The sequence below is a fragment of the Mercenaria mercenaria genome, chromosome 7 (assembly GCF_021730395.1).
Source record: "Mercenaria mercenaria strain notata chromosome 7, MADL_Memer_1, whole genome shotgun sequence".
NCBI lineage: Eukaryota > Metazoa > Mollusca > Bivalvia > Venerida > Veneridae > Mercenaria > Mercenaria mercenaria.
The window spans coordinates 8,635,524-8,646,787 of NC_069367.1; the positions used below are offsets into that span (position 1 = coordinate 8,635,524).

The 11,264-nt window shown below is 37.0% G+C and overlaps 1 protein-coding gene across 1 annotated transcript; it reads right to left on the reverse strand.

The window, feature by feature from the left end:
• Positions 1-1,571: 1,571 nt before the first annotated feature.
• LOC123555010 (centrosomal protein of 19 kDa-like) lies at positions 1,572-10,076 on the reverse strand. The gene is made up of 2 exons (XM_045345517.2): positions 9,962-10,076; positions 1,572-8,328 (listed from the first exon to the last, which is right to left on the reverse strand). Exon 2 carries the CDS (start codon positions 8,325-8,327, stop codon positions 7,821-7,823), a length of 507 nt encoding a protein of 168 aa, XP_045201452.2. The 5' UTR covers position 8,328; positions 9,962-10,076; the 3' UTR covers positions 1,572-7,820.
• Between the last annotated feature and the right edge of the window lie 1,188 nt (positions 10,077-11,264).

The following is an 11,264-nucleotide window of genomic DNA, read 5'->3' on the forward strand; positions in this document are numbered from 1 at the left end:
CAGCAGGGGTCGTCTGCTCGTCATGCTCAATCTCCTTAATAAGTTTTGTGATCCTAGGCCCAAGCAATTTAAAGTATTCGGAAACGGTTCAATTGTTACAGGTCAATAAGACCTTGACCTACCTACCTCAAACTCAATAGAGGTCATCTGCTGGTCATGATCAACATCCCTATAAAATCCCAAACATTCTCAAGTCAGGGTTTTCCCGGACGCAGGTTTTCTGCGTCTCTGACGCGCTTTTACTGCTTTGAACTCGCATTTTTTAGTGCCTCTGCGTCCCACTGGACCCGCAAAATCGGTCACGAAACTCCTTTACGCAGATACCCATGTAAAATGCGCAGTTTTTTACCACCGGGACCATCACGGAATCGTGGGTGCTCATTATACACAGGTATAGACGATTTTCCAACTTCAAAACAAGTTTTGTTATCGATGTTCGCCATTTTGGTAAAGGGAACCTACTCTCCCCGCTAACTGTCACCGCTAAAATCTAAGATTGCCGTTTTAAACTTTAAGATTGCCGTTACGTTCCGTAAAAGATCGAATGGTTTATTTTTTTATTAAACAACATTAATTTCATATAAATTTAAAGTATTTTGATTAAAAAATATTAATAAATTACAGAAATTATGATAGTAATTAAGGATCGAGTATTATCTTTAACCGAGATAAAACTGTGAACAACATAATTGACACGAGGTGACACGTTAATTGCCGGTAATTACTGGCTATTTAATCATAACAAAAAGACTATCACACCTTTTGTAATCAGTCTGAATTGAGAAGCTCATGCCATTTTGAAAGATACCATTCCGAAATATTGAATCAACTGCTATCTAAATTAAAAAGATACAATTAAGTTCATTCGGTTTTAGGGTAAATTTTTATAGTAATAATGTCCATTTTCAAGATCAATACTTTGTAGACCCCCAAAAATTATTAGGGACCCTTAAATTAGCAGCCATGGGAGTCCATGGACTCCCAAATAAAAACCCGAGGGAAAACCCTGCTCAAGTTATATCGTCCAGAAAGTTTTACTGTTACAGGTCACAATGACCTTGACCTTTGACCTACTTACCTTAAAATCAATAGAGGTAATCTGCTGGTCATGATCAACCCCCCTATTACGTTTCGTGATCCTAGGCACAAGCATTCCCAAGTAAACGTCCAGAAACGGTTTAACTGTTCCAGGTCACTGTGACCTTGACTTTTGACCTTCTCACCTAAAAATCAATAGAGGTCATCTGCTGGTCATGGTTAACCTCTCTATCAACTTTCGTGATCCTAGGCCCAAGTGTTCATGATTTATTATCTGAAAACCGTTTAACTGTTCCAGGTCACTGTCCCCTTCACTTTTGACCTAGTGTTCTCAAAATCAATAGGGGTCATCATGACTAACCTGAATATCAACTTTCATGATCTTAGGCCCAAGAGTTCTTGGGTTATCATCTGAAAACTAATTGGTCTACTGACTGACCAACAGACCCATACACTGATAGACATCTGCAACACAATATACCCATCCTTCTTTGAAAGGGGGTGGGGGAACATTATAATAACTTACAACAATATTTCAGATTCTTGAAAAATTTATTCAGTAATAGTTGCAAAAATACATAAAAGTAACTGTTGTCACAGACAGCATAATTTGTACACAATTTCAACTACAGTATGTAACATTTTGAATGGTCTGGACGGATTAATACAGTGAACACATTGTGAACGCTACAACTACATCTGTCTATCTAGTCACAGCAAAATAGGCTTATGTGCCCTTCTATATCACACAGGGGCTTGTAATTGTTCAAAGTTTACCACATATGGGCTTGTGAATGTTCAAAGCAGACTGGTGATCTCTAGCAGTTTGGTTTGGTTTTGCTGGGTTTAAAGTAGCATGGACACAATTATATGCCATATAATGGCCTTTCAAATTTTTTGTGGTGGGAGGAAGACAAACAGAATCTAATGTGAGTTGCAATATTCCTCTAGAACGGGACACATTTTCTAATGAGCTTCGATCACCTTAGTCCTACTAATGTTACTCGATTTGTTCTTTGTTTGGTTTAACGTCACATCGACACAATTGTACAATGGGTAGAACCACAGACTTCCTTAAGCCAGCTGGATGGGTCTTCACATGAAGACTCCAACACCCTAGCGAGACTCGAACCCATTGGTGAGCGACTTTAACCAATAAGCATGGAGGCCCGTAACCATTAAACATGTAAGTCAAAATGAAAGACTGCAAAATGATTGTAAAACAAGAGCACTGCCTACGGGTACCCTCGCTTGTCTGCAAGTGCTGGTCAGTATGCCAGAAAAGAGTTATACTTCAGATTTTCTGATTACAAAAAGGGCCATAATTCTGACAAAATGCAGGTTAATGTTATGGTTCTTATAGTATACACAGTCATCTAATGATAATAAACAAGTGTGCAAAGTTTTAAAGCTGTAGCTCTTGCAGTTTTTGAGAAAAGGCTGACCTAAACAAAAATTTTAAACAAGAAACTCAAATTTTCTATTAAAGTAAAAAAGGGCAATTATTCTAACAAAATGCATATAAGAGTTATTGATATGGTTCTTGGCATACACAGTCACCCAATGATGATAAACAAGTGTACAAAGTTTCAAAGCTGTAGCTGTTAACAGTTTTGAGAAAAGGCAGACCTAAACAAAAACTTTAACCATTTCTTAGTACAAAACGGGCCATAATTTGACAAAATGCATATCAGAGTTATGGCTCTTGGCCTACTGAGTCACCTAATGATGACAAACAAGTGAGCAAAGTTTCGAAGCTGTAGCTCTTATGGTTTCAGAAAAGGTGGACCTAAACAAAAATTTTAATCAATGCTGATAATCGACAAGAGTGCCAAGATGGCCCTAAGTCGCTCACCTGAGCAACACACCATAACAGTGAAAACATGTTTACCTAGTGATTTTATGGAGACAAATATTCTGACCAATTTTCATTACATTTGGACCAAACAATGTGGCCTATCGAGTGTGTTCAAGCATTTTCTTTGATTTGACTTAGTGACCTAGTTTTTTACTCTATATGACCCAGATTCAGAATTGTCCAAAATTTAATGAAAACAAACATTCTGACAAAGTTTCATGAAGACTGGAGCAAAAACGTGGCCTCTGGAGTGTATACAAGCTTTTCCTTTGATTTGACCTAGTGACCTAATTTTTGACCCCATGTGATCCAGATTTAAAATCATCCAAGATTTCATGATAACAAGTATTCTAACCAAGTTTTATGAAGACAGAATCAAAAATGTGCCCCCCTAGGGTGTAAACAAGCTTATTCTTTGATTTGACCTGGTGACCTAGTTTTTGACCCCACATGATCCAGGTAAAAATTCATTCGATATTTCATGCACAGAAATATTCTGACCAAGTTTCATGCACATCAAATGAACAAGATTGTTAACAAGCTTTTCCTTTGATTTGACCGGGTGACCTGGTTTCAGATCCCATATAACCCAGTTTCGGCTTGGCCTAGGAATCATCAAAATATACATTCTGACAAAGATGCATGAAGATAGGGTCATAAATGTGGCCTCAAGTGTTAGCAAGCTTTTCCTTTGATTTGAGCGGGTGACCTAGTTTTTTACCCCAAATGACCCATTTTTTATCATTGACTAGAAATTATCAAGATACACATTCTGACTAAGTTTCATGAAGATAGGGTCATAAATGTTCCCTCTAGGTTGTTAACAAGCTTTTCCTTTGATTTGACCTAATGACCTAGTTTTTCATCCGACATGACCCAGTTTCAATCCAGGACTAGAGATCATCAAGATAATCATTCTGTGTAAGTTTGCATTAAATCAAAGCATAAATGAAACCTCTATATGGCTGGAAGGGCCAAAATAGAAAATTTTGCCCCCTTCAAGGGCAGTAGCTCTAGAACTGGTGATGGAATCTAGCCGGTTTTCAGAAGGAACCCAGATCTTTTTGTGACTTAAGTTGTGTGTAATTTTGGTTAAAATCAAATATAAAATGTCACTTCTATCATGTTCTCAAGGTAAAAATTAACAAGTTTTGGCTCTTTCAGGGGTCAGTCAGGGGCAGTAACTCCAGAACCTATGAATGAATCTGACAGACAGATTCATCATGGAATCCAAGAGTTATTGTTGGAATCCAAGAGTTATTGTTGTTAAAGACATTTTGCAAGTTTGTATCAAATCAAACCATAAATGAAGTCTCTATATGGCTGCAAAAGCCAAAATAGCAAATTTGGCCCTTTTAAGGGGCCATAACTCTAGAACCCATGATGGGATCTGGCCGTTTTCGAAAGGAGCCAAGATATTACGCCAATACAAGTTGTATGCAAGTTTGATTAAAGCTGATTGCAAAATGTGGTCTCTATTGTGTTCACAAGCCAAAACAGCAAATTTTCACCCTTTAAGGGGCCATAACTCTGAAACCCATGATGGAATCTGGCCAGTTTTCGGAAGAAACTGAGATATTATACCAATTGCTACAAGTTATGTGCAAGTTTGTTTAAAGTTGATTGCAAAATGTGGTCTCTATCATGTTCACAAGCCAAAAATAGCAAATTTTGGCCCTTTAAGGGGCCATAACTGTGGAACCCATGACAGGATATTGCCAGTTTTCAAAAGGAACAGAGATATTATGCCAATACAAGTTGTGTGCAAGTTTGATTAAAATTGATTGCAAAATGTGGTCTCTATCATGTTCACAAGAAATTGTGAAGGGACGACGGACAAAATGCGATCACAAAAGCTCACCCTGTCAATATGTGACAGGTGAGCTAAAAATCAGACAAGCTTAAAACTGGTAACACACCTGTTTAACAGCAAGCAAAAAGAAGATTGATGAATGTTAGCCCAAAAACATTACTGTAACTTTTGTGACAAAATCACAAACCCCTGTGGATTGTCTACTATATTTAGTCACAATTATCTAGCTATGTGCACCAATTAACAAGACGATAAAAAATTCACACAAAAAAATCGTAAGACGTGTAACAAAATCACAGAAATGAACGATACAACAATTGAACAAAATATAATAATCCCTGATTAATATTTGCTGCTTGTACTATTCTGAAAAAAACCTGCTTAAAACACCAAAACTCTAATTGCATAAAACTATCTTCTGTAAGTCTAGCATCAAAGTCTACAAGATCTCTAGCAACAAGAGCTTGTAGAACATGAAATGACCCCCTTGATATATTCAGTAATTGCACAAGCACCAGAAATTATTTGGTCACTGTGCACAAAAGTTCTACTGTTCTTGGTCAAAATGACCTTGACCTTTGACCTATTGACCTCAAAATCAATAGGGGTTTTCTGCTGATCATGTAATCCTCCCTATTAAATTTCTAACATCCAGACACATTTTAACTGTTCCAGGTCACTGTGACCTTGACCTCTAACCTACTAACCTCAAAATCAACTGGGGTCATCTGCTGGTCATGATTAACCTCCCTATTAAGTTTTGTAATCCTAGACCCAAGCTTTCTCAAGTTATCATCAGGAAATGGTTTTACTGTTCCAGATCACTGTGTCTTTGACCTTTAACCTACTGGCCTAAAAATTAATCTGGGTAATCTGCTGGTCATGATCAACCTACCTATAAACTTTCATGGTCCAAAGCCTTCTTGAGTTATCATCCAGAAACCGTTAAAACTGTTCCTAGTCTTTTTGACCTTGACCTACTAACCTCAAAATCAATAGGGGTCATCTGCTTATCATGACCAACCCCCTATCAACTTTCATGATCCTAGGCCCAAGCATTCTTGATTTATTATCGGGAAACCATTTAACTTTTCCGGGTCACTGTGACCTTGACCCCTGACCTTCTGATCTCAAAATTTATAGAGGTCATCTGCTGGTTATGACCAACCATTCTGTCAACTTTCCTGATCCTAGGCCAAAGCATTCTTAAGTTATCATCTAGAAACGGATTGGTCTACATCCAGACCGACACCTGCAAAATAATCCACCCCACCTTCTTTGAAGGGGGGCATAAAAAAGATCTTATTCTACATATCAAAATAATTATATTTATCATAACTTCTATGAACTCTGCCCTTAAGGTTGCGCACCCAAAATAATAGTCCGCAATTTCCGTGCGAAAACCTATTCTCGAGCATGAAATTGGCACACTTCAACTGTTAATGTAATACATACATGTGCACGCTTATTGCAGTTTTCTGTACTTGCTAGGAAATGCTGAAATCTCAAATAGAATGAAAAATTGAATGAAAATGGCTCATTACTGTTACAAGTCCCTTAATATAATAGTAATATTATGCAAAAGGTATTAAAGTGATTATATGTCGAGATTCTATCTACTGGTTTATATACACCCACACAAGTTTAATTAACTTCCCTTGGGGCCATTGACCATTTCTAACAATTTAACACACAGTTTTTTTTACTCTCTTTTATAATAAATTAGATTATGACAAACTAATACATTGTAACTTTTCGACAGGACAAACTGCTGACGAGACATTTTTTTTCAAAACACTGGAAGAAACTGGATTTAAAATTTTCCCTGACAAAAAAAATCATCACAAAAATGCTTCAAATCAAATCAAATACCGCAAGTCAAACTCTACTTCAAACACAGCCAAGCGACGAATATTTAAATAAGCACAATGCTCTTTCAAACAGGAACTAAACAGCAAAAATTGTAAAACTTATTATAAAACAAGCAATTTTCATATGGCATTGATTTTTGCTATAGATTATTTCCTTACAGTACATTTATAGTCCGTTTTGTTCGACCTGGCAGGGCGGAGTTAATCTCCGACTTCTGCAAATAATGGTAGTCTCAAAAAACGAGCAAAATAGGTTGGGCAATGTAACTGTTTAATCTGTAATCTTCGGTAACCAAGGACTAAATTTCACCGCTTGATTGGTTACATGTATTACATACCCTGCACAATAATGTAGTGGACCGTGGCGAAACCATGCCCCGCCAGGTCAAATAAAATGCACTATAGCTTATATTTTGGCCATTAAAAATGGTGACTATTTTACCTTTCAAACCAATTCCAATTATAAAGCATTTAAAAAAAGCTTTTCGTGTAAGTAAACAGGTTTACGACATCTGCATTAGAATATCTTAAAATAGTGCTGCTTCCATGATAGCATATATTATAAATCTGAAATCTTTATAACATATAGTCCCTAATATAATAACTGAACCATTTAAGAGTATATAACGAGTAGTTTGTATTTTCTGTTCAATCCATTAATTCAACCTCTACCTCACTTTATTAAAGGGTGTCTAAATTCGTACATGTGTTAAGCAGATAATTTCTATCCATATTTTTTTACAATGAAATTACATTCTCTGCCCTATATATTTTTTATATGGCTTTTATCCTAAATAATTCTTTGGAAAAAGACACAACAATTATAATTTAAGGCAGCTCTGCACCATTAAAATGATAATACACCAAGACTTCCAGTCTAACAAACAAGAAGAACTACCGTAAAAGGAAAAAAATATTTAAGCGTGTATCTACTTCAAAATTTCGTTTCTTAATCATGCTATTTTAGAAAATCTGTACCTCTCTGGAATATACAAAGGTAGCATTACTATCAGTATTAAGGTTATGCCAAGCAAAGCTGGACAAAAAGTACGAGAGAGATAAAAATTGAGAAAAAGAGATTTCCATTTCCTTTTCTGCTCCTGTTATCAGTTTCTGATTAAAACTCTGGTTACAGTACTAAATTCTACAGGCACTAGGGCAGCTACATCCTTGTTCTCCATTAGGAATGTATTACAAATTCAGATCAACGTAATGACATTTCAAACAAATCAAACTTAAGTTAAAATTCTAAATCGGATCCATCATCTCCCGAGTCCCAGCCTGATTCTATCACATCTTGCTCATCAAACTCTTTTTCGATATCGTATTTGAAATCTGGATCATCAGGTTTGAGCTGATGCTTCTCAAAAGTTCGATCCATAACTGCCTTTTTACGTTTCAAAGTCTCTTCATCCACAGTGTTTAAGTTTTCTTCCGGGTCTATTTTATCCATGGCATCGTTTCTTGCTAAGCTTGCCTCTAAGGACATACCATTCAGTTTATCTCTGATAATTGTCACAAGTCTGACTAATTGAGCTTTTGGAATTTGAGAAACGTATTTCCCGTGACGAGGATTTGCAAGTAATTCTTCAGCTGCTTTTTCTATGTTTGTATTTTTAGTGAAATCCCGTAGTGGCATGGTCCTCTGTCTGTGCTTCTGGGATCCCTTGTCATTATAGACAATCATAATTGCTGGCGGGTCAAATTTCACCCCGCATTTCTGTACCTCTATCTCCATGATGACCATCCTGAGAAATAGAAGGAAAATATATATAAGGTAAAGGTCTTGTTTATTAAAGTGTCACCCCTATTGATACTGACTATAATCTATTATTAATATTATTGAAAGGACCAGCCAATTTGGCTTATGAGACACCTTCACAGTGTGTACCAATTACCTCCCAACTCCTACCACTATGCCAGGCGTATAGAACTTGGTAACCATTCATTCAACTAGCTTGTGACTCATGTACCAGCCATTTCGGAAAGAGCCCAATGACAAACATTCCCAGAACAAAAGATTCCCATGGGGCTCGAACCTTCGACCTTCAGATCCTGTGGCAGACGCCTTGACACACGACGCACATTGAGCTGTCACAAAAGGCTCACCATTCAGGAGCTAAAAAAATGCTGATATTGTGAAAACATTCTCTGTGCTCAGTTTCTTTTGTTATAATTATTTGTCAGTTTTTACATAAATCAATGGGGAATTGAATCCACTTTTGATACATACATCAGTTTTATTTGAATTTATCTCATATTTGCAACAAAATCAGCATTAAATTTTAAACCCGTATTGGTAGTGATGACATTTGTATTGGAAATTTTTTCCATAACTCAATATTTCCTAGGATAGCGTCAATTAAGTTGGACTTGGGTGAGGCTAAGCAGGATGGTGACTGTAAAATATCAGATCGTGAATTAAGCCATGCACGTAAGCCAAACCAGTAAGGATAGCATGTGTACCAATTAAATTATGTGAACTTAAACCTTCCAAGGTATGCATTTCATGAATTTTGTTGATAATGACTATATTTATAAACCAATTAAACTTATAAATATTCAAAATTTTTATCCTGATGTGCTCTGATCCTTGCATGACGCCTTTAGTTTCTCACGAGGGGCTGTGCAAGTAGTCCAAATCATTGTACTCAAGAACTGAACATCGTTCAGGGATCCAGGTAATTTTTTGGACTTATAAGTATTTACTTATTATAATTCTTGTGTTGTGAATACGTAAAATGGTAAAAAAAAATTAGTAGAAGTAACTATACTCCTGAAAATTTGTAAAAGAGAAAAAAACTGTTTAAACAGAAATCAGTTTTACAACATACTGAACACCATGAATCTGAATCGGGTAAACCATTTTGATCCAAGTTTTAAGTGAACATTTGTAAGTATTATTCGTTATGTCATTTTCAGCATGATTTAAACTATATAACTAACCTTAAAATTTTAGAAAAGGTGGTCCATACCTCTAGTCTAGAAAACCACTTACAGACATGTCTATAGGTATGGATCCATACCTCTAGAATCAGATTCTACAGGTATTTAATCAAATAATCTTCATTATTATGAGGGAGTGTAGTATTTAGAAGACGAAGGTACAGATGCAACCGCTTCACACTTCCAATCTGGATACCCCAATGTCTCTTTCATTAGACTAGGTGTGGGAGATGATGCGGACAGTTAACCAAATTGGGTTATGCCATAACTTAATGGACATGAACATCAGAAAATGAAAACAGCATCAATTATGGAATATGGTAGCCAGAACTGGGACCTGTGGATACAGTAAATTTTACTCCAATGCGAATGGCTTGGCAGAATTGCCATTATCAGTAGCTTTGTGAAAATATATGTGGAACAGAATGAACTCACACGCAAGTCACATCTGCACTTCAACTTTCATCCCCTTTAGACACTTTGACACATTTTAAAAACGAAGATTTGTGTCAACTTGTCAACCATCTTAGACGGTGCACTTCCGTTTTCGTTGTGGGATAAAATCTAATGTCGTGCCGTGATGTTTCCGGGTCATTGCACTATAATGGCGAATTTCGTTAAACAGGTGTAGTACGTGAGACTCCGTCGCTTTGTGAAAACAAAGAACATAAGCTCTTTTGAGCGACCCTATTAAAAAAAATTTCAAACCAATTATACCTTACTCCAAGAAATTTGCTGGTACCCATTGGATGCGACTAGCGTCTGTAAGGGCCCTCGATAATGTTGTCATAACTTTTGGCCCAACCCATTTGTATATATGACATATTTGATGTATGTGATTGTTGTTTGTGTTTCTGTATATATGTACAATAAAATATGATTAAACTAAACTAAACTAGCGTCTGTATTATTTACATACTCCGTTAAATACTCGAGTCTCCCCTTACAGTCAATAAGGGCTGTTATATTTCGAACTTCTCAGATCTTTCACTACGGTTTAATGTCGTGTTATTGATACTGTTTATAGTTTCTCAGCTTGAACATTTCGACTTTGGTGATTCAAATAATCCCGTTTTCATAGCTGAATCTGATATGAAGGCTTTTGGTGCTAGCTTTCTCGCCGAAAACCATTCAGACCCTGAAGTAACGTCGAATTCATTCAAGGACTGCCTTAATGAATCCCAGACTAAACACATTCCACCAAAAATGTCAAAACCCCGTGCCGACTTGCCGTGGTTAACCCCTGGAATTATCAGGCTTATACACAAGCGCGATAAACTATACTAGAATCTGCACAAATCTCCCTCCCCGTCCCGCTGACACAGATTCAATTCCCTTCTATCCAGAAGCAAATTACAGCCCAATACTGGTCATACATGGAAATCATCATATTTGACCACAATTCACAACCCGGTAAAAACAAAAAGTTTTACAGCTTCATCAGGCACAACAAAAAAGAAAATGTTGGCATTGTCACCCCCCCCCCCCCCCCCCCCCCCACCCCACTCCCCTGTCTAAAATCAGATGGTCTTACCCACACAGACCCCGTCCAAAAGGTTAATATCTTAAATAAACAATTTGAATCTGTCTTTTCCCCACCTCAGCCCCTTAGTCTGAAGCATATATGTTCCAATGTCTTCTCATCCCCAGTCTCCAAGATGAGTAAGATACAGGTCACCACTGAAGGTGTGATAAAACTGCTGGACCTGGCCTATCCCCACACGAAGCCTCAGGACCT